The sequence below is a fragment of the Frankliniella occidentalis genome, unplaced genomic scaffold (assembly GCF_000697945.3).
Source record: "Frankliniella occidentalis isolate FOCC.00 unplaced genomic scaffold, Focc_3.1 Scaffold4, whole genome shotgun sequence".
NCBI classification, from domain to species: domain Eukaryota; kingdom Metazoa; phylum Arthropoda; class Insecta; order Thysanoptera; family Thripidae; genus Frankliniella; species Frankliniella occidentalis.
Window position 1 is genome coordinate 979709 of NW_026267134.1, and position 16087 is coordinate 995795.

Below are 16087 nucleotides of genomic sequence, written 5' to 3' on the forward strand. Positions count from 1 at the left end.
CCTCCATGCACCCCCACCGCGACAATGACATTGCTGTTCGAGCTGAGCCCCCCACCGCCCCCACCACCACTGCAGACGAAACTAAATGCGGCCCTTGGCCCTGGCCGAGGGAGCGCCGCGCCGGGCGGGGCGTGCCGTGCATTCGCAGCACTTAGCCGTGCACTTAGCCGGCACGCCCCGCCACGCCCCGCCCCGCCACGCCCCGCCACGCCCCGCCAGGCTACGGCCAGGGTCGCGGCCACACCGGCCGCCAGACTCGCTGCAGCTCCCGCCGCACCGCCACAATGTGTATCACTCGGGTCCTTTTCCCCAGCTACGCTCCGCCACGCTCCGCCCGCCGCCCTCCCCTCCGAGCGCCTGCAGTTGCCGGGGTAGGCCGCCGGCTCCGCTCAGGAGCGCTCGGGCTGCCGAGACCCGAGCCTTGCCGGGCGCTCTCGGAGCGGAGGAGCCTCCTCTTTAGTGGTCTCCTGTAGAGCGTGCTCGCAACGCGGAAAAGGGCATCGAAAGCGCTTTCGTGTCCGGGCTCTCTCTATACTTGAGTACCGTGATATGCTTATCGAGCCATCTGGTAAAGATACGAAAGCAAGCTGTCACGGGCTTGCAATTCCTCCTCTGCATGAATGTTGAGCCGCCGCGTCGCTCAGGCCGACTCACCCTGCGCGATGGTGCGCGCGTGCAGCTTGGAGGACACGACGCGCAGGGCCTCCACGCCGGCGCCGTCCTTGTGGCCGTCCCGGTCCGCGGCGAGCGCGCGCAGCCGGTCCAGCAGCACCTCGGCCTGGCCGTCGTCCGCCATCCTGAGTCTGTCCTGCAAAACCCATAAAAACAACGGGGGTGAGGTGAGGGCCAAAAGCGTCGGCAGGAGCTGGGCTGCCAACGAGCCGCAGGGCCCCGCGAACAGCACCGAGCTACACAACATCAACTTCCCCTTCTCAATTCCTGGACAAATTTCCCGCCACCTCGACGGCGGTGCCTCGCGGCAGACCGACCCGGAGCTCGCCACCGCAGCGTGCTCCTGTAGACCAACTTCAGGGCCACGTCCGGAGCGGCCCCGTCGACCTCCGTCTCTCTCGGGGGTGACCGCGGTTCCCGCGGGTGGGAGAGAACGAGAGAAAATACCGCGGGATGCACGCGGACGCCCGTCTCAGACGCGGCCCCGACCGGCGGCGGGCTGCAGGTTGCAGGGGCTGGGAATGGACGCCACAGCCAGTGTACTAAGCAATTATAGTGCACAATTCATTGGGTGTCCAACTAACCTATTATTTTTCTCTTTTGAATCTATAATCAACAATCTTACCACCGAAGCAGTGTTATTTCTCTGAAGTGGAAAGACTTGCAAAGTTTTAACTTGTTAGTGGAATATTTCCTTTATTTTTTTAGTAACGTGAGTTTCATGAAAATGAGATGTCTATTTTAGGGGTGGAGTTAGCAAACCCCCCGCGCCACACCCGTCTAGTTCAAGTTACCAGCGAGCGCTACACTCCCGCTCTAACTACTCTCTGCGATGCTTTTTGCACTCCGGCTCGGTTCGGTCCTGCCCTGCCACGGGGTTCCAACCCCAGATCAAGCAAACGGTCTTCCACTCCTCGCCCGCTCGGAAGCCCGCCTACTCACTCTGTCTGTCCCTTCCCTTCGGGTAGCAGGGACAGAGGGGCCCGTGCCAGAAGACCGGGGCTGGGTTTCGCCCGAGACGAGCCCGCATTTTCGTCATTAAAAGAAAAATCACGCGGCCTTGCGCTCGTATACTGCCGCGTCGTCTGAAAATGAAACATGGGAGGGATGCTTCCCGGTTGTCTCGCAGTAGGATGATGGGAGGACGCAGCCCGTCCGTGTGGCCGGGCCAGGCCCTCTCCACCCTCGCACGCACGCACGCACGTGTGCGCTCGCAAACCCGCGCCAGGAGTCTTTCGCAGAAAACGGCCCGTACAGTGGCGAAAATATCCTCTCTTGAAAGCAGCGCTTTGAAGTCAAACTTTCGCGGAGTTTCAAAACGTTTCCTTCTTTCCGTTTTTTTCTACCCCAAAATCTCGCGCGCGCTTTGCGGGCGCCCCGTCCGGACCGGCATATTGGGCAGGCGGCCAAAGCCGGCGATCTGAGCACAGCTGATCCAAACAGCTGGCTAAACGGCCGAGGAGCCGGCCCTCCGCAGAGAGCACCGCGGGCATCGTGATCTTGACGATCTTTATCACTTCGGCTGCAGGTCGCGCGGTGCATGCCCTGCACAGGACACACGTTCTCCAAAGTCACAGCACACAACGCAAAGTTAAAATTAATAAATTGAAAGAAAAAGACAGTGATACTTTGTCCATCGGGAAACAACACCATTAAAGTCTATTTTAAAATGGTATCGTGGGTATTTAAGTTGGAGGCGGAATGCGGTGGACGTAATTTTACCCAAAGTGTAAAAAATAGAAAATAAAAAAAAAAGTATCCGTAAGAAAAAATTTCAAAATTGAGGTCCTCATTTTTATCGAAATCGACGAATAATAGGCAAAGTCTCGACGGTAAATTTCTGACAGGGTACGGGGTGGCATTCTCACACAGCCGGCATTGAACGGACAGTCCGGACGGAGAAGACGGGGTGCCAAAGCCATCAAAGCAGAACCAAAGCAGTGAGTGGTTTAGGACCGCGGGCGGCATTTCTGAAGTAAAGAGCAACGCTGGGTCCCCGCTCTGGTTATTAGCGGCGCTGCCAAAACGAGTGACTGCCAGAAGTGTCAGCAGAGCATGGTGTTGGGGAATCGTCACACAACCGGCCGGACCATACAATTAACGTTTTCATATTTTTATTTTAATGTACGGCGTGTATAACGTGTATTTGTGACACTTAAATTTAATCTTTTGACAGTGTGAAGAGCGTTCACTTGATTTCGGAGTGAAAATAAAATATTGCGGAGTTTTATTAAAAATATAAAACAACGTATATTTGGTGTTTATCAGGTTATGGTACAGACTGGTAGATATATAGGTACGACGGTAAGACTGCAGAGACGGGGCAAAGGCGAGGTAATATAACTTGTTTATTCGACGGTCTCCACCTCTCCGACCAAAGCGATCGCCTCCATCTCAATGGCGGCTCCCTGAACAGACAACGAAACAGTTACAAACAAGTGAGCAAATTTTCAGGCAAGCACGATTAAATCTACAAGACCGAGAAACACGTCGAGAGAATCCTCAGAGGAGGGGGGAGGGGGGTTGAGGCCGTAAGTCACTCACCAATGGCAGTTTTCCAACTTGGTAGGCTGTTCTGGCTGGGTATGGCTTTTTGAAATCTGCAGGAAAATTAAGTGTTTCAGCTTCACGTCAGTGAATTACAAACGCCACAAACAAGGGCGGGCGAGTGGGCCAGCAACCCATCCCTCTTCCCGTGCGCCATCCATCCTTACACTCGGTGTAGACTTCGTTGACGTCCTTGAAGTCGTCCAAGCTCTGGAGCAGCACCGTCATCTTCACAACTGCAAGTAGTGAACAGACAATGGTGTAAAAATTTTCCAGTCACAAGCGATGCTCTAAAGTGGTGACTAAATATATATAAACTGGTATGGGTCGCGGGAGAAAGGTCGTGTCCGCGATAACCAGGCGCACACGGGGTCGAGCAGCGGACCGCAGCAGGCGTATCTAATCAGAACCAGATCCGTCACGCGCCCGCGCCGCCAGACTCAAACCCAGACCAGATATACCAAGGATATACCCGATTAAAGAGTTTGACAGATTCACAGGAGCATTACGTCACCTTATTACGTCAGGAGCAGTTTAAGGCACGGCCAAAAGGGGGGGGGGGAGATGTGGTTACGTATTGATCTGACAATCTACTTCCTTCGGAAGCAGCACCACAAACCAAACAAAACGCTTCCCTCACTTCACTTACCTTTCTCGAAGGAGGAGCCTCCCGCCTCGAGGGTGTGCTTGAGGTTGACGAAGGCCTGTCGCGCCTGGGCCACGGTGCCGCCCGGCACCAGCTGCTTGGTGTCCTTGTCGATGCCCAGCACTCCGGAGCAGTACAGAGTCCTGCCGGCGAGCACCGCCTGGCTGCGGGGCGATAGGGGGAACGTGTTATTATTGTTCGTTGTCATAAGTGCGATAAATGGCGTCTAATTGCATTCTGCATTTGCATCACGTCGTGATCATCGCGATCAGAGGTCGACTTGTACGTGACGCCTTTCGGCGACCCGAGCCGAGCTCACCGCCGAGGCGGATTCAAACAACGCGCGGCCGCGGCGCCGCGGCGCACGAGTGAAAATGCAAACAAGATAAATGAAACACCCGCGCCTCAAGGTCGGCAACGTCCTCGGCGTCGTACTCACTTGTAGGGGGCCACAGCGGCGGCGGCCAGAGGAGTGTTGATGATCTTCTTCACGATCTTGGACATGTTGGCGTGGTTGCGTGTTCTGGGTGTTCTGGCGGACGACGGTCTTCCTTTCTTACTCCTCCGGGCGACAGCGGGCTAATGTCAGATGCGAGTGATGCGAGCGGAGAGGAGGCGGCGGCCGGCCGGGTCGGAAAGTCTCGTCTGCTGATTGTCGTCTGTCCGCCGCCAGGGCAGCCAACACGACGGCAGTCGGCAAGAACGGCGCGTTAGTGAGTCTAGCCTAAGGTCCCACTTTTTGAAGCACGGGCAGCATAGGAGATCGCGGGCGAGAGAGGGAGAGGAAAAGTGTGACCTAAGGCTAGTCTGCCTATAGCGCGCGGTTGGAACAAACGCGATGGTCGGAACAATAACTCGAGTCCCGATCCGCCCGCGACGCAGAGCGTAATATTCCGCGCTGCACGCGCCTCTGGGGCTCACCGACGTGGCGGTGGCGCCGCCGCCGCCGCGCCATGGCGCCACTTTCAAACGGGGCGCGAAACAGGACGACCCAGAGAAGTGTCGACGTGTCCGGCAGCTGATGTGGCTTTATTAGCGCGGCAGCTGGCCTCTCCATCGCCGCGGGTCGGGCCCGGGGCTGCCAGGGGCGGTGTGGTTGACTGCAAGCCGCGCTCTCATATTGCGAACTCGGGGGGCGGGAATTTGGCGAAAACAGCTGGCAGAAAACGGTTCGCGTGGCGTGGGGAGCCGTGGGGCCGGGCGAGACGTGCGGCGGCCGAGCAAGACGAATGAGGGGGACGCAAACATCTCGGGGGTCTTTAGGGCCTTCGGCGCGCGCTCGCACTGCAGCGGCCGCGGCCCCGGCTGCCAAAGGCGCTCGCCAACGCCACGCCCCGCTTCACACCCTCAAGCGAGTACCTCCGAGAAAATGGCAAAGGCGTGGGTGTCAGAGGGCGCAAATCGGGAAACGCATTGAGGACGCTAACTTACACACATGCGTTTAACACTTTCCGCGTGCGACACTTCTCTTTACGCTAGTTTTAGCTTTATTTTCTCTCTACGGGCGCCGCACAGCACTGACCTGAGGGATGGTGCACTGGAAATGCGAGTGTGTGAATGTCGCTCACTTGCAGGTTTGTGAATGTCCATTCGCACACTTAGGGGGTTAAACGTGTGAATTTTCTAGGAAAAATTCACACCTTTACCCCTCTAAGTGTACGAATAGATATTCACACACCTGCAAGTGAGCGACATTCACACACTTGCATTTTCAGTGTGGATCCATCGAGTGAAAGTGTTTCACAGTTGCCACCGTAAAAAAGTGAGTATAAGCTAGGCGTCCCAAACTTAAACCGGTGGTAGGAATGATCCATCTCCACAACCCTTCCAGTGCAGGGCCGGCACTCTTCGAACTAGGTCACTCCCCCCCCCCACACACACACACTCTGACAGCGGTGCGGCTTGTCCACCCTTTAGCACCCTTTGCCTGTGGCGGGGCGGGGCGCGTGGGAAGGCGCGCCACCCGCGCCCCATCGGGGCCGTCAGCGTCACTCCCGCAGCGGCGGCGGGGCAGAGAGAAGGGGAAGGGGGGGGGGAAGGGGGCGCCCCTCTGTCTCGCTCCCTCCCGCCCACTTGTGCGGCTGACGGGCGTGAGGTGAGCGAGAAAGCGCGACAAGCCAATTGCAAAGGGCGAGTCTTTATCGTGTAAGAGAGGGTGGGAGGGAGGGAGGGAGAGGTAGTGGTTGGGGTTGGGGTTGGGGAGGTTGAGGTTGGATGAATCCCGCGCCCTAGGCGACGACGGGCGACCGCGCCGGTTGTGAACGGATACAGACACACAGAGAGACACAGACACACACACACACACACCTCTCGCACGTCCCCCCGACACTACCCTAACTCTGCCGTACCCGGTAGATGAGGCAGGTGGCGCAGCCCCTCCTGGGCAGCAGCACCTCGGCGGCGACCCCCATGAGCGCGAGCAACGTAGTGCTGGGCTCGCCCGCTACACCCTCGAGGCTGCCCGGGCCCGGGTGGTGCGCCCGCCAACTCCACGTGCAGTCTTTGCCATTTCGTGCCGGATGTGTGGTGCAGCAATGCCATTTCCGACACCTGCAGTGCGGCGGCTAAGCCCGGGCGCCCGCGGGGGGTCCTCGCCTCGCCGGCGCCCAACCAGCCCTCCAGTAGCACCGAGGGCGCCCCCGTCCCGTCGACGGCGTGCAGCAGCAGTAACGTACCTGTCAGGCCGCTCGTCCACCCGGCGCGCGTGTCCGCCTCTAGCTCATGCTCAGGACCCCGGCGACGCTCTCCCCGCCGGGGTTGGGGGGACGAGGTCGTCGCACTGCCCCTCTCCGCTGGCTCAGTTGAGCGCCTTGCTCGCGGTGCTGTGCTGTGCTGCGCCCCGAGCTTTCTTTTCACGAGCTTCTTCTCGCGGGGTGGCGGGGATGGCGTGAGCGGCGCCCGTTGGCTGGTGGTGTGTCCCGCGGGCCGGCCAGGCGGCAACAGAACCCACCGCGCGCGAAGGGAGCTACGAGGAAACACCAGGCGAGCCCGGGCGCTGCGGGGGAGGGAGCACTTGGGGGTGGGCGGAGAGGGTGGCAGCGCACGTAACGCCCCGGGGGTACCGTCGCGGGTACCGCGGGCAACCGAGCGGGGTACTGCGGGGGGTAAACGCGGGGTGCACGCCAAACACCCCCGGCGCGGTTCAACCGACGTCGAGCCCGCCTTGACGCGTCGCTCCTGGCGTCCTGTCCTCGCGGCGGGCCGGGCACACTGGCCGCCGCAGTGACACTAGAACAGCTGACGGGGCGCGAGAGGGGGCGGCAGCAGCCCCGCCCCACGCGGACCGCGGCCAAGAATCACCGCGCCACGCTGCGCCACACCGCTCCACGCCGTGTCCGCGCCCGTCACCAAAACACGGCCAATCCGCAAATAACACGAGGCAGCCAGCTGCTCACGCGTGAGCGCTCGCCGGCCGGCCGACACACCCTCGAAGCCCTCAATGAAGTGTGCCGTGTGCCCCCACCCCCACCCCCGGTGCATCGGCCGCGGCCACGTGACCGTGGTTGTGTGTGGGGGGGTGAGGATATAGGTGTAATGAAAATACACCTTAGGTGAGGACCCACCACTCACCTCATAGCCGGTGTCCTGTCCGCTCACGCCGCCCCGCTGCCTCGGCTCCCATGCTCGCCCGAACAAGATGGTGGACGTTTCGGGGAAATAGGTGATGAAGGACTCCATCTGCGTCGTCGGCCTCTCGGGGGGGAGGTGGGCATGTTCTTCTTGCTCCTGGTGTTAAGGGAGCGGTGCTAGGGGCCCGCTAGGCAGCTGCTTGACGGGGCCTCCGCGGCCTCCATGCCACCGCGGGCGCGAGCGCGGGCCGCTGCCGCTGCCGCCCGGCCCCGTTTGACGGTTTGACGCCAACGCCATCATCGCCCCCTCGGAAACGAAAATGGGCGGCCGGCGCGGGCGTTTGCCAACGTGAGTGACACGGATCTTACGAACGCAGGGACAACCGCATACAAGAGGGCCGGTTGCTTTCACAGTAAAGTAAGACACTTCGATACGAGTGCGCCATGTTTGTAATTTTCCTGCCAGGACGTAGCGGCGCCTTGTAAGAAAGAGGGAGAAACAGACTCAACTTTTCAAACCACTTAAAACTAAATTAAATTTAAACTGCACTTCTTTGCTTCTTACTTTAGAGTAATTTTGTGCTGGAAGCAAAACAGAATAGAAGCAAGTGGAGGCCTTACCCGATAGTCTGCGATAGTTCAAAATCGTCTGCGTGAGCGTGGATGAAATTTTTCATACCTGAAGAAAAGATGTTTTTCAAATTCGCCAACCCGCGTAATTACAAATAGAGGATCGTACGGTGTAGGATGTAAACTGTGAGACACCGACGAATATATATTTATTCGACTTTTTCACCTTAAATTCGACTATTTGAGGCATTAAGGCACAAGCTGTTTTTCTGTCTTTTTGCGCTTTTGGCACTCCTCTCTATCCATTTCAAATCGCGCGCGTCATCGAGATCCTGGATCCATGGAGAAAGAGAGGGAAAGCACGCGCACGCGACCGGCGACCGTTGACTTGTGTTTTGAATTTTGAATGTTGAGAAAAAGGACGTAACAGTTATCTTCAAAGAGTGCACGAGTTTGAACGACGAGAGTGTTCTGAAATCGTCATTGGCGCTATTACATGATCGTCGTCTTGTGTCGTTCACGATTCATACCTGCATTAGAAACCCTCCTCCCCTTCCTCTCTTGGACCACAAAAAGAACCATGAAAACTGAGACCTCAAGTGAAAACGGAACTAATGGGATTAGTGACGCACCTCACGATGAATATCAGTATTTAAATCTTGTGAAAAACATAATTCGAAATGGTAATGTTAAAGAGGATCGCACAGGAGTTGGTACATGTTCAATATTTGGAGCCCAGATGCGATTCTCTCTTCGTAATGGTTTGTTCTAGTTTTATAATAATAACTATTGACTCGGGGCATACAAATGTTAGTTTTCTGTGTCATCTTCGTTTATTTTATTTTCAGGCATTTTCCCCCTCTTAACTACAAAGAAGGTTTTTATGCGGGGTATTACAGAAGAACTCCTGTGGTTCATTCGAGGTTCAACAAATGCCAGAGAACTTCAAGAAAAGAAAGTTAACATTTGGGATGGAAATAGTTCAAGACAGTTTTTAGACTCTATGGGATTTACCGACAGAGAAGAAGGTAGAAATATTGCATTTGATTTGACTTTGTTTTTAAGGCCTTCCATTATAACAAGTACTTTCCGATATCAACAGGTGATTTGGGTCCTGTATATGGATTTCAGTGGCGCCATTTTGGTGCTGAATATGTAGATATGTTTACTGACTACAGCAACAAAGGTATTGACCAGCTGAGTGATGTGATCAGTAAAATAAAAAATAGACCTGATGACAGAAGAATTCTCATGTGTGCATGGAATCCTGTTGACGTCCCAAAAATGGCTTTACCGCCTTGCCATTGCCTTGTGCAATTTTATGTGGCAAATGGTGAACTGTCTTGTCAACTCTATCAAAGGTCAGCAGATATGGGACTGGGTGTCCCATTTAACATTGCCAGCTATGCTCTCCTTACTTATATGATAGCTCATGTAACAAATTTGAAGGTCAGTATTAAAATTATTTGTAATGTTCACTTATTAGTCCAAATAGCTATGTTGAATTTTTACCTTTTTATTTCTAGCCTGGAGAATTTATTCACACATTAGGAGATGCCCATGTCTATAAAAATCATGTGGTTGCATTAGAAGAACAATTGAAACGTGAACCAAAACCTTTCCCCAAGCTCAGAATCAAGAGAAATGTGGAGAACATCGAAGACTTCAAGTATGAAGACTTTGAAGTTGTAGATTACAATCCTCACCCTAAGATAGAAATGATCATGGCTGTTTGAAATTTTATTTTAAAAAATTTCTCTTGTATCAAATTGCTGTCTCACACATATATCAGCACCGATCAATATGTTAATTACATTGAAAAATAACAACAGTAAACATTTAAACAGAGTTACATTAATATTTCAAATCAAACAATTAAAGCAAATGTAACAAGGAAGCTCTATCTTGAATGTGTTATGGGGTGCCCAGCTAATCTAGCAACAAGTGTAGCCAGTTTTCTTTTTCTTAGATTCAGCCAGATGTGTCTAGCCACTTTATTAGTTGAAACGAGGAATACAACAGGCATGAGCAGTGCTGCTTATTACTTTTCTTATTACTGTTTCTTTTATTGTGCTCCTTTATGTATTGGAGCGTCAAGTGCAACAGCTAATGTCACTCCAGCACATCTTGCAAGAACAAATAAATATTATTATTTTTACAAATATACGCTCCCTCAATTTTCTATCATTTTTCCAGGTTCAATCAAATGCTACAGTGAGTCTGGCGAAAGAACAGGCCCGTATCGAGTTTTGAAGTTACGGGCAACAGTACTATTCTTTCGTCAGTTCCACTATGCACCCAATAGGTCTAGACACTCCTAGCTTTAGCCAGTGGGTCCTATACTAGTACTAGGTTTATGCCGGGCCGGGCACCTCGCTATAACCATAACATACACATCATGCTACTCAGTGAGATCAATAATTTCCACTTTCCTGGCCCACAGTTAATTGAGCTCAAGAATACAGCAGTACTCACATAATAGATAACTGCTGTTCACATCGTTAAAAGTAATATTCTAGCACACTACTCCGCATGTGATGTGTACACATAAAAATCAGTCTTCAACCACAGGTTAAGTAGGATCTAAAGTGAAGCAATTTCTTGCAAAAAAAAATAATTTTAGCATAGGCAGGATATTATGTGGTAAACTAATTAATTACAGCAACATCAAAATTTGAAAATAAAAAGGAAGCAGCAAGTGCATATGAAACAAATAAAACAAGAAAAGATGATGCTGTGCACTTCCACAGTCATAGAAATAATAAAGCTAGAATACAGTTCATGTGAAATGTAAGCATTCACATTGTAAACAAGCACTTGTTCTTTAAATTTATGAGAAAGTTGCAGGTCTCGACCACAGTAGCACAGTGAAAACAATCACAATATTAAAACTTAAACAATGAGAAAAAATTAACATCACACTTAAAACTAATAGAGACGTAATTACAACAGTACGTATTATAAGGACGGCAACATTTCCCACAAAATGGGAACTTGGCAATTATAATGAATGAATATGGTTCAATAGATTCTTCAAACGTACATGCCTAAGTATTAAAAATAAAATAATGGCAAGATATTTCCTTTCTCCATAAAAATATGTCAAATAAACTTAAAAACCTATAAAATAGTACAACCACAACAGCATGTTTGAGGATAGTCTGGAGCATAAACTTTCTGTTCATTACCATATACATAAAATTCACCCTTACTACTCTTCCATTTGTATGTTGCTCCTGTCACTGGAATCACTTGGACCTGATGTCGCTGAAAAAACAGTTTGCAGGAAAGTTAATAAACATTACAAATGTAATCAAGGGGAAAAAATTGTGTTGCAGTATTTACCTGAGCCAGAATACGCTGGGTGCTGAAATCATGTTCATGATCTCTAAGAAGCTGAGCAGAGGCCATGTTGACTGTTTCATCAGGGAAATGGGCAATGGGTAGAACTCTTGCACCTTCCTCAACAAAGGCTACCGCTCCTGTTACATTCCGTACTAGATCCTCTGGCACAGACATTCTATCAACTATATGCTCGGATACATTGACCCTCCTGTCACATGAAATATATTTAAACGAAAAATTAATTTAAATGTTGTCTAGAGCATGGCATAAAACAGAGTATCATCAAAATAGAAAATTATACCAAGTAACAGTCAGCTGGATAAAACAGAGCAGAAGTCCTCCACCCTCACAAGTTGGGCAAGCCATTTTCCCCTTGGCGCTGCACTTTGAACAGTCCTGCCTTCCTCTGCCGTGAATGGACGAGTGACAGTAGAAGCAGCGCTCCTTGTACCCCGACGCATCAGTGTCGTACCCATTCCCATGGCACGATATACAGTGCACCTGCAAAACAAAGCAACATGAGTACATTTTAACTTCTCTAATTTATTTGTTTACGGATTTTATTTTTGAAAGTTCCATAGCTAAAACCATGCAGATGTTTTTTTATATTAAATCTAGGTCCACTCCCCCTTGCCTCCTTTCCTTTTATTTACCCAGCCTTTGCCGTGACAGTCGGCGCAGAGGATCGAGCCGCTCCCCTTGCAGCGGTGGCACTGCTTGACCGACGAGGTGTGCGGCACGGGCTGGCACTTGACCTCGGAGGCGAACGACTGGCTGGGTCGCACGTCCAGCTCCCAGGGGAGGGGCGCCGGGCCGTTGTCGGAGCCGTCCACCTCGTCGCCGAGGTACGGGCTGAAGGACCACGCCGTCTCGCGCCGCTCGGTGAACGTCTCCAGGGTGTACTGCAACCGACAAAACGGCATTATTGAGGTGTCTTTTGTAAGGACTGACTAAAGTGGGATGCGAAAAGCGGCGGGGCGAACCTGCAGAGCGGAGGCGTGGTCCAGGGCGGTGATGGCCATGTTGCGGGCGGCCGACGCGCCGTAGCAGCAGCGCCTCTTCACGTGGGCGACGAGGGCGGCGCGGGCCTCCTGCTCGGACAGCGTGTGTCCCCAGCGGGCCACCCCCGAGGCCTGGGGGCCGCCCATGGGGTCGCCGCCCATGGGGCCGCCGCCGTCACCACCTCCTCCACCGTCCCCGGCACCCGACGGCCCGGCGGCGTCCTCCTCCCCGGGGGTGGCGGGCGGCGGGTCCTCGGGCGGGGGCACGCTGACTGGAGCAGAGAAGGACAAGCGTCAATCACCGATAGTATGGCACAAGAGGCACGGGCCGGAAGTGTCTGCGATAAGAGATAAGACGCCAGTGAAGTTGCCCGGCGAGTGCGCGGGAGACTGCGCGGGGAACTTTGCTCTGTCAATTACTTTTAGCAGGAGCCGCAGTCCCTGGAAGTCGTTGCGGTCAGGGGAAGCGAGCGCAGGAAGCGAAGGGAGGCAGACCCACACCCCACCCCGGCGGCAAAAGGACGCCCACACTCACAAACCAAAACAAACATTTCAAGGATATGAGGATATGGGTTCCCGGCCGCGCCTCAAAGGCAGCGTATTCCGATCGCCGCGCCGGCCGCGCCGCTTCGGCTCGATGATGCCTCTTGAGTTTTATCGACTGGCTGAGAGGGGCGCCTAGCTATGAGTGGGCGGGAGTGGCGTCAGACCAACTGCATCTGAAGGCGCGCAGCAAGCGAAAATGTTTTTGGTCTAGCAAATTGAAGGAAATTGGGAGAAAGTCGTACAAGAAAATAGCCAGTGCCAAGTATACATTGTAAAAGTGAAGGTTTGCAGCTTACCCGCGTCGAACGACACGCTCTCGTAGCCCGACACCTGGTCCATGAGGTTGAGGGGCGGAGCCGAGGGGACGGCATCGTTGTCGTCGAACTCCACGGCATGGGCTGGATAAAAGGAGAGAAAAAGAAAAACAAATTTTAGTCTGTGCCCTCTGTGCCGAGAGAAGGGAGGGAGGGAGAGTCAAGAGGCGACGATCGACTATAAAATTTGGTTATCCCAAACATTTAGGGCCACAAAACCTATTTTCAAAACACCTCCTCGCTCGCTCCACGGGCGCGCCTCAACGCCCCCCTGCCTGCTGTCAAGTCAAAATGGCAAGCGCGGCGGCGGGATCGTCGAGCGCCCCAAACAACAAACACAGTGGAAGGCAAAAGCGAAGCGCGGCTACGCTTGGTCGGTTGATCCGAGTGCGCGCGAAAGAAATGGCAGCGAAATAAGAAGAGAGGAAGGGGGAGGGGGTTGCAAGGCGGGGGGATGTGTTAGGGCGTGCGGCGGAGGAGGGCAACACACACTAACTGTCAAACTTTGCAATAACACGGAGCGCTTGCAGTGCAAGCTACTGGCTGCGCGCTGCCCGTGGCGCACTGTGGAGGCGGGCACCACCACGGGCACCACCTCGGGTACCACCCTGGGTACCACCACGGGTACCTCTGTGGAGGATACTGCTGCGCCGGTTGTAGACGGAACCGTTGGTGAGAAAGCTTGGCCGACGGACACTCCTGGGCGGTGCCATACTTCTTGCGAACACAAGTCCTGCTTCGCACCTCGCACACACTCCTCCTCAAACACAGGCGGCTACCATCGCGTATCTGCTATAGGGCTGTCCGGATGAGTCACCATATCACCACGCACGAGAAACACAACCATTATATTATTGTTGTTTTCCTTTTGATTAAGTACCGCGTCCATCATGAGAAGGCTCAACGGCCCAACCAAAACAAAACAAAATAGAAAAGGGGGTCGCGCGGTCTAGGGAGCCTAGAAAAGGAGAGATGGGGAGCCAGAGATAAAGAGGGGCAAGGGCAAGAGAAAGGGGAGGGGAGGGATGGCAATCACACTAAGACGCGCGGGGCTATGAAAATGAAGGCGCGGGACGGAGCCACTGGGCATCGCATGGCATCGATCGTGAAGCCGTACTGAGAAGATGACTTGGCCTGAGCCAGCTCTCCCTCTCGAGAGGCGAGGGTCAAGCGGCCCAAGGCAAGGGACCCTGCGCAGGACCTCGTAAAAAGGGGGCGCCCCCACCCCTACTACCCCCAGCACTCTCGCACGGTCCAAGTCGTAACCACTCCCCCATCCCCATCCCCCTCCCCGGGGCCTCTCCAATGGCCTAGTCCAGCGCGCCGATCGAGATAAATGGCATGTCCCCCACTTTACGATACCTTCCAAGCCAAGCAGCTCGGGAAAAGGGACGGCTGGAGCAGCCTCCATGAGGAAGGGGCTGCAGCTGAGCGCCCGGAGGTAGGCCGCCGCCGACGACACGGGTGCGCCGCGGGTCTGCCTACCCGTGAACTCGCAGGCGCTAGTACTAATACGGGAGCGTATTACTACTGGCGCTACCCCTCAGCCCGTGCGCCCGGAGATAGGCCGCCGCGGCTGACACGCGCGCGCCGCGGGTCTGCCTACCCGTGACCTCGCAGGCGCTACCTCCTCAGCCTGGGCGCCCGGAGGTAGGCCGCGGCGGCTGACACCCGACACGCGTGCGCCGCGGGTCTGCCTACCCGTGACCTCGCAGGCGCCCCGCCGCCAGACCCGCCGGCCCGGGGCGCCGGCGCCTCTTGGCGCCTGCTCTCTAATGAGCCCCGACACCGGAAGTCAATCGCACATACTAGAGAAGAGAGGCGGCGGTCAAGCAGCGGCGTAGGCGAGGAAGGCTATAGCCGTGGGAACAAGAGCACCTTCCGACAACTGTTTAGCTCGAGGCTGCGGAGAGGATGAACAACAACATGTCCCGTCCACCTCGCGCTAAAGCAAGGTGTCCCGGCGAGGGCGTACGTCGGGTCTCGGCTTCCGCAACACTTTTTGTGTCGGTTCGACGCCTCCGCCAAATCTACGTATAGACGGGCGAATGCCTGGGTAGTTGGGGCGGGGCGGGATGCCTGTTGGATGCCTGTCTCCGCGACCATCCGTCTTGCGTCGTGGGGGTGGGGCGGGGCGGGCCAGTCGTCCTGAGGGGAGCCACCGGGGCGGGGCGGCGCCTTTGTGCGCGGGGCCGATCCGATCAGCCAATGGATATGTGGAACAACCACCACTGTAATGCAGAGGCCCGGGCTGGCTGAGGCCCCCGCACCCCCCGCAGGATAGAATTCACTTGGCATAAAACCCAGCAGCACATCCCCTCCATCAAATCAAAAGAACATTTCCATTAATTGCGGGACTTCCTCTGAACGCTATCAGAAGGGGGACCCACTTGAAAAGGTATCCCTCGAGAGCCGATAAGCAAACCCGTATCGCTATAATCTGTAAGTACCCAGGACGGCGGTTAGCAGCCGGATTTCCATGCCCACACCACCACAACAAGCGCCACGGCCGCGACGATAGACCGACGGGAAGGACGACCACCCCGACATCGAGCGAGGGGCGGGGGCGAGGCACGCGGAGGACGACAGACGACGGCCACGTTCGCCTCCCGACGGACACCGATCGCAGACTAAAGCTTGCCGTGGGCTCGGTGGAGCGGTGCTCGGGGCGGGGCAGTCCGGTGGGTGCAGGGGGGGACAGGGGGGTGAGTGCCATTCGTACATTAGCGCCAAACACACGCCTCGCCTCCACCCACTTCGCGCAAAAAGCCTCCTGCTCCCTTCCCCCCCCACCCCCTCCCCTCCTGTTGTTCTAGACCCCGCGAAACGCCCGTCTCCGTCGCACCCCCAGGAGGCCCGGCGGCGGGAGCGAGCGAG

The 16087-nt window shown here is 54.8% G+C and overlaps 4 protein-coding genes across 10 annotated transcripts in view; 1 reads left to right on the forward strand and 3 right to left on the reverse strand.

Moving 5' to 3' along the window:
- LOC113203630 (cytosolic carboxypeptidase 1-like) overlaps nt 1-7907 on the reverse strand; it is a 53304-nt gene extending 45397 nt beyond the window's left edge. For 2 of the 3 annotated variants that reach the window (XM_052267516.1, XM_026418406.2), the window contains exons 1-2: nt 7436-7907; nt 655-808 (exon numbers count right to left, since the gene is read on the reverse strand). In XM_052267516.1, coding sequence (XP_052123476.1) covers nt 655-808; nt 7436-7543 — 262 coding nt within the window. In that variant the 5' untranslated portion in view covers nt 7544-7907. Of the gene's footprint in view, nt 1-654; nt 809-6540; nt 7071-7435 lie in introns of those variants that run through there. The other variant, XM_052267520.1, reaches the window with a different exon arrangement.
- LOC113203636 (rutC family protein UK114) lies at nt 2869-4526 on the reverse strand. The gene is made up of 5 exons (XM_026418416.2): nt 4305-4526; nt 3869-4029; nt 3387-3455; nt 3217-3272; nt 2869-3080 (listed from the first exon to the last, which is right to left on the reverse strand). Exons 1-5 carry the CDS (start codon nt 4367-4369, stop codon nt 3021-3023), a joined length of 411 nt encoding a protein of 136 aa, XP_026274201.1. The 5' UTR covers nt 4370-4526; the 3' UTR covers nt 2869-3020.
- A 427-nt stretch (nt 7908-8334) lies between the features above and the next one.
- On the forward strand, nt 8335-10166 carry LOC113203633 (thymidylate synthase). Its single transcript, XM_026418413.2, has 4 exons — nt 8335-8765; nt 8853-9032; nt 9107-9453; nt 9531-10166. The coding sequence occupies exons 1-4, from the start codon at nt 8501-8503 to the stop codon at nt 9738-9740; spliced, it is 1002 nt and encodes a 333-aa protein (XP_026274198.1). The 5' UTR covers nt 8335-8500; the 3' UTR covers nt 9741-10166.
- The window catches only part of LOC113203631 (protein SSUH2 homolog), a 13021-nt gene continuing 6660 nt past the window's right edge, over nt 9727-16087 (reverse strand). For 2 of the 5 annotated variants that reach the window (XM_026418407.2, XM_026418410.2), the window contains 6 exons: nt 13193-13294; nt 12333-12622; nt 12003-12251; nt 11651-11850; nt 11350-11557; nt 9727-11271 (listed from right to left, as the gene is read on the reverse strand). In XM_026418407.2, the coding sequence (XP_026274192.1) occupies nt 11125-11271; nt 11350-11557; nt 11651-11850; nt 12003-12251; nt 12333-12622; nt 13193-13294 (1196 nt within the window). In that variant the 3' untranslated portion in view covers nt 9727-11124. Of the gene's footprint in view, nt 11272-11349; nt 11558-11650; nt 11851-12002; nt 12252-12332; nt 12623-13192; nt 13295-13838; nt 14011-15660; nt 15819-16087 lie in introns of those variants that run through there. The other 3 variants (XM_026418409.2, XM_052267541.1, XM_026418408.2) reach the window with 3 other exon arrangements.